The sequence below is a fragment of the Euleptes europaea genome, chromosome 15 (assembly GCF_029931775.1).
Source record: "Euleptes europaea isolate rEulEur1 chromosome 15, rEulEur1.hap1, whole genome shotgun sequence".
NCBI classification, from domain to species: Eukaryota; Metazoa; Chordata; class Lepidosauria; order Squamata; family Sphaerodactylidae; genus Euleptes; species Euleptes europaea.
In genome coordinates this window covers 4,538,022-4,560,235 of record NC_079326.1, presented here as the reverse complement: position 1 = coordinate 4,560,235, position 22,214 = coordinate 4,538,022, and the positions used below count along the sequence as shown (strand labels likewise).

General features: G+C 45.8%; 1 protein-coding gene across 1 annotated transcript in view; it reads left to right on the top strand.

The window, feature by feature from the left end:
- SMARCAL1 (SWI/SNF related, matrix associated, actin dependent regulator of chromatin, subfamily a like 1) overlaps nucleotides 1-22,214 on the top strand; it is a 64,862-nt gene extending 42,648 nt beyond the window's left edge. The window contains exons 11-17 of the mRNA XM_056861518.1: nucleotides 5,226-5,444; nucleotides 11,354-11,424; nucleotides 11,797-11,899; nucleotides 14,543-14,725; nucleotides 15,836-15,936; nucleotides 20,706-20,802; nucleotides 21,984-22,214. Of these exons, the coding sequence (XP_056717496.1) occupies nucleotides 5,226-5,444; nucleotides 11,354-11,424; nucleotides 11,797-11,899; nucleotides 14,543-14,725; nucleotides 15,836-15,936; nucleotides 20,706-20,802; nucleotides 21,984-22,106 (897 nt within the window). The 3' untranslated portion in view covers nucleotides 22,107-22,214. The remainder of the gene's footprint in view (nucleotides 1-5,225; nucleotides 5,445-11,353; nucleotides 11,425-11,796; nucleotides 11,900-14,542; nucleotides 14,726-15,835; nucleotides 15,937-20,705; nucleotides 20,803-21,983) is intronic.

Genomic DNA, 22,214 nt, shown 5'->3' with positions numbered 1-22,214 from the left:
ACAGTGGAAGAGCGCATGTGGTCTTGTCCAATGGGGATCTGAATTTTGAGATGGAATTTATTGTTGTTCTGTAGGAGGTGGCAATTCTCAGCTTGATGGGTTCCCCCCCCCCCCACAGGCTGATTTTGGGGTGTGGCTGCTGGCTTTTCTCTTTGGGGATGATGAAGCTCAAGTTCTGGAGAACTTGAAAGCTTGCACACACTGTTGTGTTATTTTGGTTGGCCCTTAATAAAAGGTGCTCCATGGTGTTTGTTTTTGGATGCGCCTATAGTAAAGACTCAGCCTTTAGTTAAAATATACTAAATCAGAACTTCGGGTGCATGTACCTTGGGTTTCTGCAGCAGAGAATTAACAGGGCCTCTTGAGTAGAATTTGAGTTCCTACAGCCCTTGTTGTAGAAATGCCTTCTCAATGAGCCTTGCCATTCAGGGAAGCGGTCCTGGCTAAGATAATCTTTTAATCTTAAATAACCTTTTAATAATGTCTCCCAGAGGCTCCTCTTTCATTGTTAATGGCTCACTTTGAGTAGGTAGTCAGTTGAGTAAGTAGAGAGCCAGCATGGTGTAGTGGTTAAGAACGGTGGTTTGGAGCGGTGGAGTCTGATCTGGAGAACCGAGTTTGATTCCCCACTCCTCCACAAGAGTGGTGGAGGCTAATCTGGTGAACTAGATTTGTTTCCCCACTCCTACACACGAAGCCAGCTGGGTGACCTTGGGCAAGTCATTCTCTCTCAGCCTCCCCCACCTCACAGGGTGTCTGTTGTGGGGAGGGGAAGGGAAGGCGATTGTAAGCCGGTTTGATTCTGCTTTAAGTGGTAGAGAAAGTCGGCATATAAAAACCAACTCTTCTTCTTCTTCTTGTCACAGGTCTTTTCCAAGATCCCTGGAGGCTATTCTGTTGCAGTTAAATAAGCCATTGAACAGTAGCAATGAGTGAACTAAGTACAGGAAGAGAATAGGCAAAAATAGTATTTGAGGAGGGTAAGAGTCTCACCAGAGAAGAGTCTTTGAAATTATTGGTTCGTGGCTGACCATAAGCCTTATTTCTTTCTAGCCTCTTCTCCCCACCCCCTTCCATTTGACCACTCTCAAGCTTCTTATGGGTCCAAGAATACCTGTTTCTGTGGCTAGTATTCTCACATTTTGTATCTGCATATATTGTGCAAACTAAAGAAATGCATACATCTTCTTATAGTGCATAATTGTATATGCTGAAGTTGATAAGCTTGTTGAAATTGAAATATTTACAGAAACCCACTTGAAATGTAGCAAACATAATGGGCCATGGAAGATGCAAGAAAACAGGTTTTCGATAAATGATGCCAGGCTTCTGCAGCTAGCTGCCAGGAAACTTTGAAAGGCTGTGTGTGTGTGTGTGTGGGTACTTTAGTTGGACACCTCACTCATATCTTTACATGAGCAAGAAGTCCCTTAAGATCTCATCCAAAGACCAGCTTTGTCTTTTCCATTGTATCTAGACAGCTGGAGATGCTTGCATGAAACACTGCAGTAAGGAAATGGGCAGGGCAGGAAGGCTTCATTACATTTCAAAGGAGCAGAGATGGGATAAGTATAGCCACGGGAAAGGGATCCTTCGCTCCCGCAGTCCTCCTGCAACAATACAGGCCCTCTGCTAAATGCTGTGAATTTCCTATTCTGGACGTCTTCATGCACGGCCAGATACACTAATTAGAAAGAAATCAGTGATTGAAGATGTCATTGGTCTTTGTGTATGTTTACACATTGTTGAGAAAGTGCTTCTTACTCCAGATATTGGAATTGGGAGGGGGGAGAGCTACATGCCCTACACACACACACACGGACAACATTTCCCTAAAAGTGCATGGGAGAGAGGTATTTGCAGGATGGAATCAGGTGGCAGTGGGAGTGCTTGACTCTTCTCAGTTCTTACCTGAAAATATCCCCCAAATTGTCGTCGTCCCCCACACACACAGAGATCAAGTCTTCATCCAGTCATGAGCCTCACTGGAGGGAAATCTACAGATACAAGATTAAATGCCCCCTACTGGCCATTTCTTCCCTACAATTGCCTTCTCCCAGCTGAAATTTTCTCAGTCTTTGGCTGTACCCACACGGTAGGGCTCCTTTGTTGGGCATTCATTGGTGCTGCAAATGTAGAGGCATGCACTTTCCCATGGAACTTTCACACAGGAGTTTTCTGTATACTTCCTTCCATCAGCCACCATTTCCCCTGTATTTCCCCCACTGTGCCACTAGTGTTACAGTACTGTAGCACTAATAGGGAAAATGGGGACCTGGAGTGGGGTGGACAGCAGGGAAGTGGCACTGATGTGGGTGGGATATTTGAAAATGCACACCTTCCTATCCAGTGAGTATGTACCTGCACTGCACTCTTTCCAGTAAGATTGGAGTAACCTGGGTTATAAAAGGAGCTCTGTCGCGCAGAGCAGTAAGCTGCAGTACTGCAGTCAAAGCTCTGCTCACGATCTGAGTTCGATCCCAGTGGAAGTTGGTTTCAGGTAGCCGGCTCAAGGTTGACTCAGCCTCGCATTCTTCCGGGCTTGGTAAAATGAGTACCCAGCTTGCTGGGGGTAAAGGGATGATGACTGGGGAAGGCAACGGCAAACCACCTTGTAAACAAAGTCTGCCTAGTAAACGTCGGGATGTGATATCATCCCATGGGTCAGGAATGACGCAGAGCTTGCACAGGGGATTACCTTTACCTTAATATGGGTTTTGGGAAGAGCATATTGAGGATGGGGAAAGGACTACTGGAGTGTAGTTAGAGCATTATGGCATGTGGATGCTCCAAAAAGGTGCTCCAGTTTGGAAGCCAAAACAAAGAAAAAAACCTGTATGATAGCAGCCTTTGAGCCTGGGAAAAAACGGTGGTGGTTGTAGGGAATTACTGGTTTGGTATGGAAGCATTTCCTGGGAGAATTCCTTTGGGAAAGGTTGTCCACCACTTGCCTGCAGGCAAATGCCGTTACATTACAGCAGGGGTGGGGAACCTTTTTCCTGCCAAGGGCCATTTGCATGTTTATAACATCATTCGGGGGCCACACCAGGTGTAGATCTCCTGGTGGTGGGGGGAAGAGGCTAGGGTTGCCTGGTCTCCGGCCACCACCTGGAGGTTGGCAACCCCAGGGGAGGCCACGCAGAGAAGGCCTGGAGGGCTCCCCCGGTCCTCCCCCCCCCCCGGTGGGAGGGCAGCCAGCGGTGGGCCCGAGCATATGAGGCGCCAGGGAGGCGCAGCCCGTGGTCAATCGGCAAGGGAGGAAGGAAGGAATACAGAGAAAGAGGAAAAGGGAGAGAGGGAGAAAGAAACAGAAAGAGGGGGAGAAGACAAAGAAAGAGACAGAAAGAGAGGGAGAGAGAAAAGCCTTTCCCCCCACACACACACCTGCTGGCCCCATGTGACCTGGCCCCAGGCTCCATGCCCTCCCCGCCCCAGAGTCCACAAAAGGCCCCCTGAAGCCCGATCGGCTCCTGCGTGCATGCGGGCCTCTTCCTCCACCCCTTGCTGCTCAACAGCCGACAGGCACCAAGAGGGGCTTACAGTGTGCCCCGGCGTTCCTGCACGCTGCGGCTATAGGGGGCAACCCCGGGGCCTGAGGTTCCCCATACCTGTATTACAGGGTGATTACACAAGGACAGAAGCCCTGTCTTTGCTTTGTAATGTAAAACTTTTTCCCCCTTTCATTGTTCCAGAATTAGTTAAAAATAGTTTTAGGACCTGTAAGGATGGAAACTACAACAGTATAAGTGGGCCTTCTAATAAATTAAATCAAAATTGATCAAAATTCTCAAGCCAAAACCCTCAGTTAAGAAAAAGAGAGAGAGAGACTGAAATTTTCCATTTAAAAGGAATTGATTCTGCTTTCTGGCATAAACCCACAAATCTCTGGCAGATGCAATAAGTAAAGATATGGAATTGGTTTATTGGTTTACAATCCAACTGCTTGGCATTTCTGGCTCATAAAAAATTTGCAACAAATGAAATGTCACCTGTTTTTATTTATGGGCAAAATTGTGCAAAACAAAATGTTCTGAAGCCATTTTTCAAAGCAGTTGATGTTAGTAATGAACATGCACGGAGATTGGCACAGATGTTCAGTTTTGTGAAGGTTCAGGAGCTTCTCTTAAAGATATAATGTAGTGCTTCAGCTGGGAGGTTTTAACATCACAAGTCAGAAAATGGCAGCTTCTTGATTTTTTTTTTATTTGCTGGAATCCAGGGCATGTGTGTGTTCTGGCAGGTTGAGGTAGGAGCATTATGGGTACTAAGTAGCTGAGGGGTGGCATTTTCAGGCTATGATATAGGGAGGAGTTTCTCCCTCCCCTGTCTGCTACCTAGACTCATTTTATCTCACTGTACTGATTCATGTTACTCTAACCTCAAGACTAGAATACTTGTAATCGGTTCCATGTGGGGTTGCTCTCAAAGACTGGTCAGAAGTTTCAATTTTGTATGTAAAGTGCCCTCAAGTTGCAGCCAATTTATGGTGACCCTGTAGGGTTTTCAAGGTAAGAGATGTTTAGAGGTGGTGTGCCATTGCCTGCCTCTTCATAGCAACCCTGGTATTCCTTGGCTGTCCCTGCTTAGCTTCTGAGATATGACGAGATTGGGCTAGCCTGGATCATTCATTACAGACTGCATGAGTCCACCACGGGGACCTGCAGCTATACTGTAGCTGCTAGTTCCTAGTTGCAGCTCATGAGTAAATGTACATCAGGGCATGGTTTGAATTGGGACAGCTGCATGTTCCCCACAGAGAAAATAACCCCCCATGGCCCCCAGGCTGTGTCAGCCACCCCCCCCCCACCCAAAAAAAAACAGCACAGGGGGAAAAGCTGGGAATTCCTCCTCCTTCTCCTATGCTGTGGTCCTGATCTGGATATTGTTGCTTTGAACAGTAAATTTGGGATATTGGAGCTTCAGGGTTAAAACAGGAGTGGTGGTGGGGAACGAGCTAGGCAAGGCAGAGGGGGGCAAAGTTGGAAAATGATTGGGAAAGAGCAGGAATATTGCTGGCACCAGAGGGGTGTTCACCAAAATGTTCAGCCTATAGCAGTTAGATTCCCCCCCCCCCCAAACAGACATCTTCATGTTTCTCTAGGACTAAAATCTTACCTCTTTAAAAAATTGCTAATTCTAGCCTGTATGTCAGATCCCCACTGGACAGATGCCCCGTAACTCTTGTGATTGCTTTAATGATGTGGTGGATGTTGTCACTTACCTAGAAGCCATGGGGATGGGATTACTCTGGATCATCCAATCTTGGTGAGCTGAAGCTTCTGCTGGAAGAATCCATCATGATCCGCCGCCTGAAGTCAAAAGTGCTTTCCCAGCTCCCCTCAAAGCAGCGCAGAGTGGTGGTGGTGGCGCCGGAAGGCATTAATGCAAGGACCAAGGCTGAACTGGCAGAGGCTGCAAAGCAAATGACCAGGGGCTACAAGAGTGTGAGTCAGAAAGAGTGCGTTGTTGGCAAGGATCTAATTACCAGTATGCAGGGATGAGAGGGTTTTTTTTATTCTGCACTGGTTTGCTGCTCACCCAGACAACTGATAGGAACCGCTTTAGAACCAGTGCAGTCCAGTATGTGGGTGGGGGTGAGTGGGAAGGAAGAGTGCAGAAGCACCTTCTTAAAATCAACTGGGGCTCATCTTACCTGCTAACTGTCTGTGCTAGAGTTTGATTGTCTCTAAGGATAAGACTTAAAGATTCCAAGGTAGCCTTTAAAATGAGAAAAGGCACAAGCCTGTAAGTAATTGCCATTTCGTACAATATGCAAAAGTGAACCCAAGTTTGCCCCCAAGTTTGTACTTGTCAGAGAGCTGATAGAGTTACAGCTCCCTGATGAGAATACCTGCATGTGTTGTGTTCCCATACCGAAATATTTTATCTGTGCACGGTCTTTAATGTGTTGCTTGGTTCCAAATCTACCACACAGATTAGATCTCTTTCTACATTTGGGAGTAAAAAGCACCATTAAAGAAAACTCCACATTTAGCCAAAGAGGAAATGCTCCTTTCTGCTAGGCTTGCCTGAAGTTCCCAGCACTTCTTCTGGGCTTTCACATGGTGGTTTCCTTCACCTTTAACAAAGGCCCTGTGAATTCTTGATGCTTTTTTGTTTCCCAAACTGCCAGGGAGCAGCAGCTGAGGTTGCTTTGAGAAAGGATAGTGTGTGAGAGTGGGTGGGTGCTTGGAACCTGTTGGAGAGGGGTTTCTTAGTGGTTCCCTGGGTTCTTTTGTCTAGTTGTTGCTGTGTGAGGAGGGCTTGTGTGACTGAGGTTAATTGCTGGCCACGCCCTCTGCTGTTGGCTGTTGAGGGGTGGGGCTGAGAGCCTTTAATTAACAAGGCTTCTCTCACCAGAGGCAGAGCTACTAGAAAGGTTAGACCAACACACCAAGGTCTTTCTGGAGTGAATTTACTATGAGGGTGACGATGGATGCTCCTGGACCATTCCCAGTCACCTGCAGGGAGTGTGCCATGTTTGTTTTCCTCCCTGAGGACAAGATGGACTTTACCTGTTAGAAGTGAAAGTTGATAGGGCACTTAGAGTACAAGGTTCGAAGCCTGAGGAAAGGATTGCCACTCTCCATGACATCAAAGAAGGGGAGGATATTATTACCAGAAGCCTCGAGGCCCTGCATATAGAAGGGAAGATGATTCAAGGGGACAACAGTGTGGTTGCCTGCCCTAACAAGTCTCCTCAGAGCTCTGCAGTATGTCCCCATAGGCGTCAAGTGAGACGGCACTCAATGCCATTAGAATTAAGGAATCGATTCCAGGCCCTTACGGTGGCAGAAGAGCCAGAAACACTGCCAGCAGAAGAAACACAAACAGAAGGAAGACAGACACAAAGAGATGGCACTGGAAGGAAAAGGAAAGTATTGGTTTGTAGGTGACTTCCTGCTGAGGAGCAGGGAGTCATGTGTCTAGGCCTGACCCCATGACCCATTGGGAAGGACGTCATGTGTCTAGGCCTGACCCCATGACCCACAAGACGTGTTGCTTGCCAGGGGTGAAAATTGAAGATATTGTAGACCAGATACCAAAACTGGTGAAACCTAGAGATCATTACCCATTTGTCGGAACCAACTATATGGCCGTGAACACCACTGAAAACATTAAAGCTGACTATGAAGCTCTCGGGAGGAAGTGGAAGGGAATGGGGGCACAGGTGGTGTTCAATCCTTCCTGTCAGAGGAAGGGGAATGTGACAGGAACAAAAGATAATGGAGGTGAACTACTGGCTGCATTGGTGGTGCCGGCAGGAGCAATTTGGATTCTGTGATCACGGGCTAGGTTTTCTGGATGATGACCTGCTAGCACATGATAAAATTCACCTTTCAAGGTTCGGGAAGTATGTTTTTGGAAAAAACCTGGGGAGATTTATCAGGACCAACTTGACAGGTTATCCAAACAACAAAAGCTGGTAGTTATGGGTGACTTCAACTTCCCTGATGTGTGCTGGGAGACTAACTCTACAAAGCAACCACAGTCACACAAGTTCCTCACCTGCTTTGCCGACAACTTCCTTCATCAAATGGTGGAGGGGCTCAGCCATACTTGACTTAATGTTGCCGAATAGGCAAGAGATGGCAGATGAGGTGAAGGTCGTGGGGACCTTAGGGTGAAGAGACCATGTCTTCCTATAATTCCTTTTGCTGTGGGGGACCAAGAAAGTTCATAGCCACATCTGTCTTCTAGATTTTGGTAGAGCAGATTTTAGTAAACTCAGAGGCATGATGAGCATCATTCCATGGGCAAGACTGCTGGAAGGGAAAGCAGCAAGTGAAGGGTGGGCTCTCCTAAAACAAAAGCTCTTACAAGCTCAAGCCCTCACTATTCCAACAAGAAGCCATTGTGGATGAACAGAGAACTCCATGATGAGTTAAGGGAGAAAAAGGAAATGTTCAAGAAATGGAGGCAAGGACATACCTCTAAAGAAGAGTATCTGTGGGTTGCTAGGCACTGTAGGTCAGCCATCAGGGAGGCCAAAGCTCACAGTGAGCTAATGCTAGCCAGAGAGGCTTGCTACAACAAGTACAGTTTCTTCAGATATGTGAAGAGCAAACATAAGGGGAAAGAGGCCATAGGGCCACTGTTGGGTGAAAATGGTGAAACTCTGAAAGAAGACAGAGAGAAAGCAATGTTTTCGCCCTGAAAAAGAGAACAGGCTCATGTAGATATGATAGTAGGCAAGCCACAGCATCTGGGCTGCTGGTTGACATGGACAGGGAGGTAGTTGAGAAGCACCTGGCTGCATTGGATGTGTGTACAAATCCCCTAGGCCAGATGGTATGCACCCAAGAGTGCTCAAACAACTTTCCAGAAAGCTTGCAGAGCCTTTGTCCATCATCTTCTAGACCTCTTGGAAAATGGGAGATGTGCCATAAGATTGGAGGAGGGCAAATGTTATCCCAATTTTCAAAAAAGGGAGGAGGGATGACCCAGGAAACTACAGGCCAGTCAGTTTGACCTCTTTCTCCAGGGAGGATACTGGAGCAGATATTAAAGAGTAATAGGCGAACATCTGAAGGACAACTTGGTGATCTGGGGAAGTCAGCATGGATTTGTCCCCAACAAGTCCTCCCAGCCTTTTTTTTTCTTTGATCGAGTAATGAGCTTACTGGATCGAGGGAATGCGGTTGATGTTGTTTACCTGGATTTCAGTAAGGCTTTTGACAAGGTTCCCCGTGATGTTCTGATGGGTAAACTAGAGGACTGAGAACTGGACCCTAGGATAGCTAGGTGGATAGAGAACTGGTTGCAGAACTGCACACAAAGAGTAGTTGTCAATGGCATTTAATCTGAATGAAGAGAGGGGTCCAGTGGGGTGCCACAGGGTTACCTTTCAATATTTTTTATAAATGAACTGGATGAGGGTGTGGAGGGACTATTCATTAAATTTGCAAATGACACCAAATTGGGAGGAGAAGCGAACACACCATAAGATAGAGAATTCAACAAGATCTGAACACACTGGTAAAGCGGGTGGATGTGAACAGGATGCAATTCAACAAGGAGAAGTACCAAGTTCTACATCTGGGCATCAGAAATGAGGGACGTGCATACTGGATGGCAGATACACTTCTGGGTAGCAGTGTGTGTGCACAGGATATCCAGGTTCAGCCGCGGCCTCCCTGTACTTCAGCACCAGGGGAGCCAGCGCAGAGGTGGCAGACGAGGCTGCAGCAGACACACCGACCCCAAATGCTGATACCGGGCAGCCCCCATCAGGGGGCACCGCCGGAGGGCTCCTGGCGGGCTCAGCCCCCACCAGGAGAAAGGACCCATGACGGTGGCGTAGCCAGGGTGGGAGCAGAGTCTCACCCAACTTGCTCCCAGGGGGAGCAAGGCCCACCAATCAGCTGATCAGCGGGCAGGGAAGCCTTGTCAGGCAAGGCACCTCTGCCACCAGGGAGAAGGGGCCAGGGAGCCCAAAGATGGCTGCTGCCACCACCAACCCTTCCTCCAGCTCTGAGAGGATGAGGGATGAGTCGGGGGAGGCAGAAAAGCTCCCCAGGGCTCCACTTACCTGCATGACGAGCTGGTAAGGGAGCCAACCAAGGCACTTCCACCTCCTCCACTCCCTGCCCTGCTGCTCAGGGCGGATGCTGACCTTACCCTCTCTCAGCAGACAGTCCAGCAGGAACATGGGCTGCCTAATGGGGGAAGAGAGCAAGATGTCTTTCCCTGACCGAGCCTGCTGGCAAAGAGAGAAGGGTGGAGAGAAACCCTTCTCAAGAGGAACACCAGCACAGGAGGCAGAGTCAGGCCCCGCCTGCACGAGGCCTGGCTGAAGAGGGAGGATGGAAACAGGGAAGCATCTGGGGAGGAGGGTGGTAGCTGGGAAGGACCAGGTGTAAGGAATTCAGGGAAAAGGGATAAATAGGAAGGAAGGGCCAGCTGAGGAGGAGGTTAGACAGAGCTGACAGCACAGTGAGTGAGAAAAGAGAAAGAGAGTGGAGTGCTAAGCAGAAATCCAGGGCAAAGGAGATGCCAGGAGTCATTATCCAGCGCCTCTGCCCAGTCTGTGGCTGGCCCAACAGGGACTGGGAAACAGGCAGCACGGAGGGGCCCAGGAAGAGCCCAGGAGGGGGCACTCAGTCATAAACAAGATCTTGGGGTACGGGTGGACCATATGTCAAATATGAGCAGCCAGTGTGATGCAGCGACAGAGAAAGCTAATGCGATCTTGGGGTGCATCAACAGAAGCATAACATCCAAATCGCAAGATGTCATCGTTCTGCTGTACACTGCATTGGTCAGGCCGCACCTGGAGTATCGTGTGCAGTTCTGGAGGCCTCACTTCAAAAACGATGTGGACAGAATCGAGGGGGTGCAGAGGAAAGCGACGAGGATGATCAGGGGCCTGGAGACCAAGCCCTATGAGGAAAGGCTGAGGGAGTTGGGAATGTTTAGACTGGAGAAGAGCAGGTTGAGGGGGGACATGATTACTCTCTTTAAGTATTTGAAGGGCTGTCACTTAGAGGAGGGCAGGGAGCTGTTCTTGTTGGCAGTAGAGGATAGGACTTGCAATAATGGGTTTAAATTGCATGCAGAAAGGTACCAGCTGGATATTGGGGGGGGGGGGGAGAGAATTACAGTAAGAGTTGTTCAACAGTGGAATCAGCTACCTAGGGAGGTGGTGAGATCCCCCTCACTGGAAGTCTTTAAGCAGAGGCTGGACAAGCACTTGTCAGGGATGCTCTAGGCTGATCCTGCATTAAACGGGGTTGGACTAGATGGCCTGTATGGCCCCTTCCAGCTCTATGATTCTATAACAAAATTCTCTACGTTTGGAAAAGGAAAGAAAGGGGGGGATTCCCTGGATATAGTTTGTGGATTTAGAAAGTCCATATGTTTCAAATTACAGGCCTGTCACTGCAATAAATTGTAGTCCAATTTCAATTGACTGGAATGTTTGGTAATATGGGACTTGGGCCAAGGTAGCCATGGGAAATATTTGAGGAAGAGGACGACCAGGGCAGGGGGGCTGTTACCAGGTCAGTTTGGGGGTAGCTGACTTGTCCTAGGATCTGCTGCTCCTGGTGGGATTCTGTAAGGAGTCTTCAAGAATTATGAAACTTCGGGTAATGTTCTATCTGCTTCCTGATTCTAGATCTGTTAGTGGTAGCAGCAGGCATGCAGCAGCTTGTTGCTCCAAAAAGGAAAGGGAAGTTGGTCAGATGGTATTAATTTGTTAGATTAGTGAGGAGGTGCAAGCTCCGGGGCTTCTCACCAAAGAGAAATATTTCAGCAAAAAGGTGATATGTCCATCCCTCTCTTTGTCTGAGCTGCCACTGCAGCATCCTGATGGGCATTGCTGACCAGTCTTTTATACTTCTGCTTGCAGAAACAAGAAGAGAAGGAAGCTCTCATTCTCTTTTATAACAGGACTGCAGAAGCCAAAATCCGCTGTATCACGTAAGTTTCTTTTTTTGAATAAGGAGCGGCCATCTCTCAATGGTACTAGGTTCAGCCTCTCCAGCAGCTCAAGTAAAAATGATCAGGTAGTAGGTGGTGATTTTTTTTAAAAGATACCCTCTACCTAAGATCCTGGAGAGCTGCAGCTGGGTAGAGTAGACAATACAGACCTTGACAGGCCAATGGTCTTGGTGTAAAGTGGCTACATGCATATGTGGAAAGGGAACCACAGGATAACTCTCTTGCAAGTAAAAGAAAAGGTTCCAAACCACTGACTTTCTGAGCATGACACACTGCACAGTCCTGAGGAGGAGAAAAATAGTTATGCCTGTTATTTGAGTTTACTGGTTCTCTCTCTTCCTCGAAATACAGAGAATATATCCTATATTTATTGGAAAGTGGAAGAGAAAAATTTCTGGTGTTCGCTCATCACAAGCTCATTCTGGATGCAATTAGTGAGGAGCTGCAGAAAAAGGTAAATCTGCTACTAGTTATTATTAGTCTTGCTCTGGGAGATCCTGGGAAGCTTTCCTGTAATCAGCAAATGACTGAAGGTACCTGGGGCATATTTTCAGTGGTAGATAGACTCTGATTCAAAGAAGTTTCTGATTTTTGCTATCTTGTTTGCTGTCTTCCTGATTTCACAAAATACGAAATGGACCAGAAGGGATTCATAATGATGGAACAAACCAATCCACATTTAGGGGAATTAAAGCACATTAAAGATAGTTTCTCCCTGTCTTCCAGCTGCCACATCTCCTATAGCAAATCAATATTGTGTCATGAGCTATGATTTTAAAAGCTGATTAAAATGAATAGGTATGAAAAGCTGACTAGTGTAAAACTCTGGAGGATGAAGAGCAGCAGAATTATGCATAATATTGACTCATCAACATTCTGGATTTTATGGGAAAAGCACCTAACAGTTTCTTTAGCAGAATCTCCTCCTTGGGTCTACATGCTTTAGCTGGCTCTGATAGCCAGGCAAAATTTGTAGTTGCTGACAGCCCTGGCACTCCTGTGATCTGGGGGTGGGGAGAGGCTCCTGTGATCTTGTCACTAATAGTATGTTAAGCAGCTGAGAAAGATTTCTGCATCTGAAAGCTTGTGGAGCTCTAGGATGTCCCTGCTGTCAAGAAGCTGAGGTCCCTCAATTTCTTGGATTGTATTATTTCTTTTGGGTTCAGGCCTAGAAGCCTATGAATTCTGTGTTGTTGGGATTTTAGACCAGCAAAATAAGTTTCCTTTTGAAAACTTCTGTAAAGGGAGTAAGGTAAGCCCCAGCTGGTGCTTGTTAAAGCCTTCTCTCCCCTTTCTGGAATGCAAGGCCATACATTGCCATAGTAACTAATCGGTCAGCCATCATGACAATGTTCAGGTGCAGGGGGGTTCTGCAGACTTCATCATCTGAACACCTCTTAGTCAGCATTTCTGACCAAGCGATTAATTAACAGCTAATTGCTTTCGTTTTCTCAATTGGCTTCTATGAGCTCATGCTTTTGAGAAAACGGATATAAGGACAGACCAGTCCTGAGCAAACTATGCATGCTTTGGGGTACAGCAGGAGAGCTGTGCTGGCTGCATCACAACCCATTTGATTTTGGCCCTTGAGGGGGAAACTCTGGTCAAGCTGACATGCTTGGAGAAACCTTTGGACAATCTTTTGAAACTCTTGAATGCTGGAAGCATCTTTGGAACTTGGTAACTATAAATCTGATGCAAGAAACCTTTGCCAATCATTTTGAACCAAAAAGGCTTTTGAATGTATTAGTTAGCTATGCTAAATAGTTTATTATTTTCTTGCTTAAAACTTCATGACTTTTTTCTTCCTGTAAACCAGCATAACTTTGATAAATAAATTGTTAGCCTTTAAATGGACTGTGTCTTTTGATTTTGGGATTCCAAGCCTAAATACTAAGTGCCTTGTTTGAGTGTAAAAACCACCTACCAAAAGAACCTAAGATATTTTGGGAGTGTAACCTTTCCCTGGCAGGCTTCTACCTTGCAGGGTAAGCGTTGCACTTAACCTTTGAAGCTTGGCAGGGGTTACTCTGGACCCCGTGCCTGGAGGCTTAACTTTTGGTCCAGAGTTGGTGGCAGCTACTGATTAAACTGGGGGTGGAGACCCGGAGTTTAATGTTTTGTCTTTTTGGGAAACTTTTGACCAAACCAAAGCCGCTCCACCTGGTGGAGGCTGGTTGGAGCTCTTTGACACCTGCTAAGCTGTAAGGAACTTGGAAACCGTGGAATTAGTTGCCACTGCTGAAGCTAGAACCATATCAAAGATGGGCCCTTGTCCATCTCTTGCTTTGGGCTGAGGAAGATGCTTATCAGATCAAAGGACATGGCCATCACCAGCGACCCAACAAGTGCATTTGTGGACTCCTCAACAGAGCGCCTCCATGAGTCCTGCTACACTGCATATATTGGTTAGGGGAAACACTGGCTTGAAAACTAGGGCTGTCTGTCTTCTGACAGCGAGCTGAGATTTGACTACAAGGCTCCGAGTCAAAATCTTGTCCCATGTCATGTATACTAAAGGAATTCTTCACAAGTATTGGAAAATGTATTTGCTGGGGTAGAGTGTAAAAGCAGGATCAGGCAAGATTGTAGTTGGGACATAGACCAGGTTGGGAACCACACAATCTGTTCCAAATGGCAAGGGAAGGGTTAAGTTAAGGCTATGAAATAGGTAGGCCAAATAATATGGGGATCCTGAAGAATTGCATACCTGGCATGAGATAGTGTTTAACCTCCAAGTGACTCCTGATGAGTGTAACTGCTGGCAGGTACGAGATAATGGAAGGTACTCAAGCATGGGCCTAGCCAGTGCCTGGATGTGAGACCATCTGGGAACTTCCTATACATTGCTCTTTGCTGCTTGGTCATGATAAGAGTGTAGAAAATCAAGGAAAATGAAGCACCCATTTAGCAAGATGACTAGGTGAAACTTGGGGGATCCCATAAGGCAGTTGGGTGCAGGTTAAATTAAAAAGAGAAACTTTTATTTGTTTATTTAATTTCTTTCCCGGTCTTTCCTGACAAAGCCAGGCTCAGGGGTAAAAGAAAACCTAGATGACGATGGGGTGACCCTTTATATCCTCTACTTCCCTTTCAGCACACTGGGTACATTCGCATTGATGGCTCAACCCCCTCAGCTGAACGTCAGTCTCTGTGCCAAGAGTTCCAGTTTTCTGAGAAGTACCCTGTGGCTATCCTCTCCCTCACAGCAGCTAACATGGGGCTCACCTTCTCCTCTGCTGATCTGGTTGTGTTTGCAGAGCTGTTCTGGAACCCTGGGGTAAGAAACCTTGGGTACTTGAGTGGGGGTGCTACCCAAAAAATGGGGGCTGTTTATTTAAGAGTAGGATATTCGTTTGTTTGTTTGTTTAAACATGTATATCCCACCTTTCAAGGTGGTTTATAATAGTAGTTTTAAAACATTTTCAGTCAAAACCACAAATAAAATAAAAAATCCCAAATCTCCTTCCCCTCAAGATGCCTGCCATTCACATTCCCTCACAAGCCCTGGCAAACAGGTAGAACTTGCAGCATCCCTTGAAGGTCTCCAGGGAGAGGGGGCCCCTGTCCTCTTCAGGAAGCCCAGTTCACAGAGCTGGATGGAAAAGGTCCAGGCTCTGGTTGATTCCAGACAGGCAACCATAAGTGGTGGGATAGCCAACAGATGGCTGCCTGACGACCATAGTTGGCGCATAGGGAGATATGGAAGGAAACAGTCCTTAAAACGTGTGGGTCCCAGAGAGTTGCTGTGTGGAAAAACTGGCTAGTCTCTCTTGTGAGAGAGGTTTAACATTGGGGGGGAAATTTCTTCACCCACCTATAACTTTTTAAAACTGATGTTTGCCTTTCTTGCTGACTTGGTGGTTAGAGGAAACTTTTTCTGTAGTATTTTGTGTGCCCTATTGTTTTGTGGAAACCCAAGACCCCCACAGTAAGTAAATAAGTTTTAGATTTTGCTTTGGGAGAACTTGTGGTTAGCTTGCTGCAGCATTCACCTTCTCCTGTGGTGGGTGCTGGCTGTTTGAATTGGCTTGGTTCTGCTGAATTCAGGCAAACTACTGGGGAGTAAGGGTTACAGGTTGTTCAGTTCTTTTCAGTTTGAGAGGTTACAAAATGGCAATTTGCTATGCTCTTTAATGAGGAGTGGCTGACTTGACCAGCTGACCTTGCGAATACCCACTTGCTCTCTGAACCAACTGTAAAATGGGGGTGCTGGTAGTTCTTTAAGTTACCCATTAGTTTATTTCATGAATGTTGTCATTGGCACAGTACCAGCAATTGGGGATTGCAGTGGTGTAACATCTTTCTGCATTCTGGTGAACTAATTACTCACCCTTCCCGACTCTTCTCCCCCCGCCCTTTAAATTGCATATCTGGTTTTTCATTGCAGGTTTTGTTGCAAGCAGAAGATCGGGCACACCGAATTGGGCAAACGAGCTCTGTTGATATTCATTACCTGGTAGCAAAAGGCACAGCTGATGACTACTTATGGTAGGATGTCTCTTTTTCTAATTCTTCATTCATTCGTTTCCCCTTTACCATGGTTGGATTCTGGAAATGCTCTGCTCTTCCAATCTAGAAACCATTTTGCAAAATAAACACCTATTGTTTGCAGGTGCCAGTAAGGTTTATAGTATTTCATGCTTGATTTTTTTTCTCCCTTGAGTTTTAGCTTGTAGAATTATGCAATCTTTTAGTGCAGCGTTTCCCATCCTGTGGGTTGGGACCCAAAAGTGGGTCGTGAAGCCTCTGACAGTGGGTTGCAGGTCAGCTCTCCGTAATGGCAGCTCCTGCCATTTCCATCCTTCTCTTTCTTTCCTCCTCACCAAATCCTCACATTCTCATCTCCCCCTCCTTCTTTGTGACAATAATGAGGAGAAAAAAAGCCATCAGGTAACTAGCAACTTCACTGTGGTAGCTGAAAGATGGGGGGGGGAGGCTGGAGAGTAGGTAGGAGCTGTTCAGCATGCTGTGGAAAACCCAGAGGAGGATAGAAAGAGAAAGGGTGTGCGTGGGCTCTTTTTTTGCTGCTGTCCAGCCACCCATATTGCTTCACCACCCTCTACCTTCTGTGGAAGATGTACTGCACCAAGCCCCTTGCTGCCAACCTCTTCACTGCCATTCCCCCCCCCCCTCGAAGCATGCCTCCGCAAACTCCAGCTCTGGCCCAGCTGGCAGAAGAGAAGGAGGTTGGGGTTCATAGTGGGGACAGCTGTGCTGTGCTGTGTGATGTTTGTTGGTTCCTCAAAAACATCTGGTTAGACACTGTAGAAAACGGAATGCTGGAATTGACGGGTGCCAAGGTGATTGCCTAGGGCACCAAAACACATTGGGCCAGCCCTGGACAGGTTACAGCCCTGGACAGGCTCTGAAGCAATCCAGGTTAGTGGCTACATTGGAAAGTGGGATGCCTGTGGGTCTCGGGGAAGTGCTGATTCTTCAAGTTTTGCAAGTGGTAGGGGCCTGGTCTGCATCCATCAGAAGTGTTGTTCCCTCCTCTGAGCCTTGAATATCAGCTATGTGAATCATTACATCCTTGCCTGGCAAGGATCACATCGCCCACACATGGAAGAAAGCTAATAAGTCATTTTCCCACTTTACTGGTGGAAGAAAGGGTGGAAGAAAACGTGCTTTGGGGGGGAATGTTGTTACCTGGATTTCATTTTGTCAGCAGTGGTGGGACGTTAAGAACAGTAGGTTAGTGGAATTTTTCACCTGGAATTTTTCACTTGGGACCTTTTGTGGCAAATCACTAATGCTGTTCTGGTTAGCTTGAGGCTGAATTGCATGACTTTATTATGCAGTAACCATGTCTGTCATAGACTGGAACTCGAATGCAGGATTCATTCAGGGGAATGAGCATTTTCACGTGACTAGTTTGCTGTGTGACAGAGGCCACTTCAGCAGAAGGTGTCATTTGTCTGCTGGATAATGAGGCCCAAAGTGATGCTGCTGCCTCGTTACCACTTTAGAGATGTAATGTCCTGTGTAAATGCTTATTATTATCAAGTATTGAGAGCATTTCTCACATGTTAACTCAATCATCTAAACACTGTAAGGCAGGTTGAGTGGGATCAAAAGCGGGAAAGAAAATGTTTCTAAGGCCCAACTGAGTTATGTTACATATTATAACAAATAAACCATTTTAATACAGCACAGTCATAACTGTGTGCTAATGCTTGTTCGGAAGCCCACTCCACAGTGGGTTTCCAGATAAAGGTCAGTTTCAAAGTTCATGCATTAATAAACCTCTGAGTGATCACATTTACCATATGAATATGCAGAAGTACTCAGTTACTCACAAAGCAAATATGTTCAGTGTCAACCTCAGAATGTTTAAAACACAATAAAGAAGAAACATTGACAGGCAATCAGTACATTCAGTGTTAAATAAGGGAATCCAAACCACTGCATCAAAGGGAGGAGAAATAGCCACTCGTGGTCTGTGACTGTCTGCTAGAATGAAACAGATTATTCACAGTGGGTAGCCATGTTAGTCTGTCTGCAGTAGTAGAAAAGGGCAAGAGTCCAGTAGCACCTTAAAGACTAACAAAAATATTTTCTGGTAGGGTATGAGCTTTCGTGAGCCACATCTGAAGAAGTGAGCTGTGGCTCACGAAAGCTCATAACCTACCAGAAAATATTTTTGTTAGTCTTTAAGGTGCTACTGGACTCTTGCCCTTTTCTGCAGAATGAAACAGATATGTGAAAACAAGATTAAACCATTTCTTTTTTGCTTTTCAATGTTTTCCTACTCCTGGTGGGTGGGTGTGCATGCAGTGGTGGGGTTAATTATTAGTCTCCTATTGCAGATGGAGCAGAGCCATTAGTGGCCAGGACAGCAACCTGGTGAGTTTGTGTCTGTGGAGAGATTTGTACCAATCATACAAAGACTCACATTCTTGCCTGCTGTTCTTTAGCAACTCACTTGATATTTTGGCATTGCTCAATGTGCATAGGTTCTCTCCTTCCACATATCTATGGAGTATTATTAATGTGCTCTTCCCACTCATTCAAGCTGCCATTTTTAACCCACAGTGGGCACAAGTGGTCCAGAAAGCAGGAGCCTGTAGCATGCTTATGCAAGAGCAGAGTACCCATTAACCTGGCTATGCCACAGCTAGACCAACACTTTTGCTACCATTCTGGTGCTGTGTTTGTACCCTTATTCCATATTTGAGAAGCAAAGCACTCCCTTGGTATGAAGGGAGCTGCACGCATAGGATTCTGACACCGTAGTGTCATTATCTCATATTTTGCCTGTGAATTGTGACATGTTCAACAAAAGTATTGGCCACAACAGATTTTGCAATTCTACTCTTGTTTATATAATATCTCCTACAGCCTTCTCCCTTCTATCTTTTTCTTATCTACATATCAGTTTTGTCCATTACATTTTCTCTCTCCCTTCCTCTAAGAAGTCCATTTAATCCTTATGAAAATCTCAGCTTGTCTGAGAGAGGAGACTGGCCCAAGGTCACCCAGTGAGGTTCCGTGACAGAGTGGGGTCTTAATCACCCATCTCCCCCTTCCTAGTACAGCACTATAATCACTATACCCCACTGGCTTGTCTCTGACCCCGTCTTTCTAGTATCAGTGTACCTGGAATTTAAATGTAGTATTGAGACCAAAAAAAGAGTATATTCTGATACTGAGTATCAGTATCAAAAAAAAGTATATTCTGATACATGCTGAACAGAAACTACTCTGGGAAATGACGTAGTGAGCCAGGGCCTGTTTATTTGTGATTGTGCCTTCAGTATTTCACTTTTAAGAAACTCTCACCCTTCTTGAACTCCCTTCTCCTTAAGTATTTCTAGCCATGGGATTCTAAGTTTAAATTAGTTTACAGCCGGAAGTGCTGCATCGCATTGGTGCTTTCGGTTTACAAACAGTGCTTTCGGTTTACAAACGGAAGTGTCATGGCGCCTATGGCAGGTTGCCCTCAGTTGGTCGGTGGGCAGCCAGGTGGATTGGCGGGGGTTTGCCTGCCACCACCTGGCACTTGGCAACCCTACTTGTGAGGCAAGTGCCAAAAAATAAGAACAAAGACAAGATAAGCCCATTGCGGGGACCGAAAAGTGAAATTGTAACAGGAGATGAAGAGAGGGCAGAATTCCTCAATTCCTACTTTTCCTCAGTCCCTTCTTGCGAGGGAAGTGGTGCTCAACATGGCATAAACAGAACACATTATGAGGGAAGGGATTTGCAGCCTAGGATTGGCATTGGGGTAGTGCACAAATACCTAGTTTCTTTAAATGAAACAAAGTCCTTAGGGATCGATGAATTGCATCCAAGGGTACTCAAAGAACTTGCAGATGTAATTTCTTGAGCAGTTCTGCCCTCTCTTCATCTCCTGTTACAATGTCACCCCACAGTGAGCTTATCTTGTCCTTGTTCTTATTCTTACTCTGTACATAGGAAAAGAACCCTTTTTTGTTGTGTTTAGCATCTCTCACTAGCCTAAGCTCATAGTGAGCTTTAGCTTTCCTAACACTCTCCCTACAAGCTCTAGTTATTTGTTTATATTCCTCTTTGGTTATAAGGCCGTCCTTCCACTTCCTAAATGAGTCTTATTTCTCAACTCTTTAAAAAGCTGTTTATGGAGCCACCCTGGCCTCTTTAGGCTCCTCCCATTTTTCCTTCTCAGGAATGGTTTGTGATTGTGCCTTCAGTATTTCACTTTTAAGAAACTCCCACCCTTCTTGAACTCCCTTCTCCTTAAGTATTTCTGGCCATGGGATTCTAAGTTTAAATTAGTTAAGATTTGCTTTCCTAAAGTCCAACCTATAGGTCTGACTTTGTACAGTTTTTCCTTTCCCCAAGATTGTAAATTCCAAGATTACATGGTCACTACTACCCAGGGTACCTACTACATTAACCTCATCAACCAGTTTTTCCCTGTTGGTGAGAATCAAATCTAAGATAGCAGATCCTCTTGTTTCCCTGTCCACTTTCTGGAATAGGAAGTTGTCAGCAAGACTAGTCAGGAATTTATTGGACTTTGCATTTTTAGCAGAGTTGGACTTCCAACAGATATCCAGGTAATTAAAATCTCCCATGACCACCGTGTCCCATCTCTTTGAGAACTTTGGAATGAAATGACCAAAATCCCCTCTTGTTTGTGGTTACTGTGTTATCCCTTTAAGAGGGATATGATGCGTGAGCCATGTGAGGGCTAGTTCAAAAATTTCTACCAAGACAGATCCTTGGTTGAATCCCCCCCCCCCCTTTACTGTCATGCTTGTATCCACCATTAGGCCTATGATTCAAGAGAAGATCAAAGTGTTGGGTGAAGCTGGCCTTTCCGAAGCTAATTTCTCTGAGACAGCTGAAGCCATGGATTACTTCTACAAGGTAGCTAGCTGGAAAATAATGTTTGCCATGTCAAAACTAATTTAATTAATCCAAGCAGTTAATTTCTCTGCATACTTTATCCATGCAATAAAGGAAGAGAAAACATGGGAAAATCTATATGTGCCTAACATTTAGAGGAGAGAGAGAAGAGAAATGTGAGGATTGCAAGATGTTATAGCAAAGGAGCACAGCTAAACAGACATGTTCATTTCAGGTTTACTTAGAATGATGGGGACTAAATTTAAGATGGGGCCTTTCCAGATATTTTGTGGTCCTAAGGGCACTTTCCTGGGAATAAGCTGTACTGGAGAACACGAGACTTACTTTTGAGTAGACCTGCTTACAGGGCCGGTGCCAGTCATTTTTGCGCCCTAGGCAAGGCTAACTACTTGTGCCCCCCCCCATTGCTTACCAATTTAAAAAAAACATGTCTTGTAGGAAAAAAAGCAAAAACTTTTAATGTTATAATTAATTATATTCCATAGCACTGTTGTGGTACTTATCTTAAAGTAAAAAATATAAATTTTCAGTTGCATTTTTTTCAAGAAACTAATCTGTTTAAAACTGTGCCCCTCAGGCCAGTTTTGCGCCCTTCTGAGGTCTGCGCCCTAGGCGACCGCCTAGTTCGCCTAATGGTAGCACCGGCCCTGCCTGCTTAGAATTGCATCCTTAATCTCCCAGGCCAACTGTGCAGACACCATCCATCCAAATAACCCTGCTGTGCAGACACCATCTGCACACCATCCAAATAACCCTGCTGCAGCAAAAACTGCTCTCTGTTGATTCCTCTTTCCTGGGAATCTGACCACTGCCTACAATGGCTATGAAGCAGCAGCTATGGTGGGCCCCCCAGCAAATGTGACTATTGTGCAGTTTGCTTTTAGATATAGTAGTTGTGCTCCTATCCTAGGCATCTGTTGGATAGTGTTACAAAGACCTTGGAAAACCTCCATTGTTTGCTCTTGTCTTCTTCACTCACATCATTTGGGGGAGAAGGGGACAAAAGTCTGATGGTATGCTCTACATTATAATCTCCAAGGACTCTCATCATGTGTGTATGTGAGTTTGTGTCTCACTTAAATTTTCTTTTCCATTTCTGTCTTCTGACTGGCAAAGTTATTTGTCTGTGTGCACCTTCATAATAACAATGTGCTGAACATTTTTCTGCTTTTTTTCGATAGCATAATCCAAAGCAGCAGACCATCTTAAACCTTTTCCAGAGGAACTTCTCTGAAGATGCAGATGGCATGGATGAAGTCCTGCTTGCAGAAGCAATGGAAGCATCAGAAGACTTTGGGCCATAGCCTTCCCTGGGGAAAGTGGGAGAACTCTTCCCAACAAGTCCATGCAAACAATGGTGGATTGATGATTATTTTTGCAGCCAGTAATGTGCTTGCTTAGTTTTTGTTCAA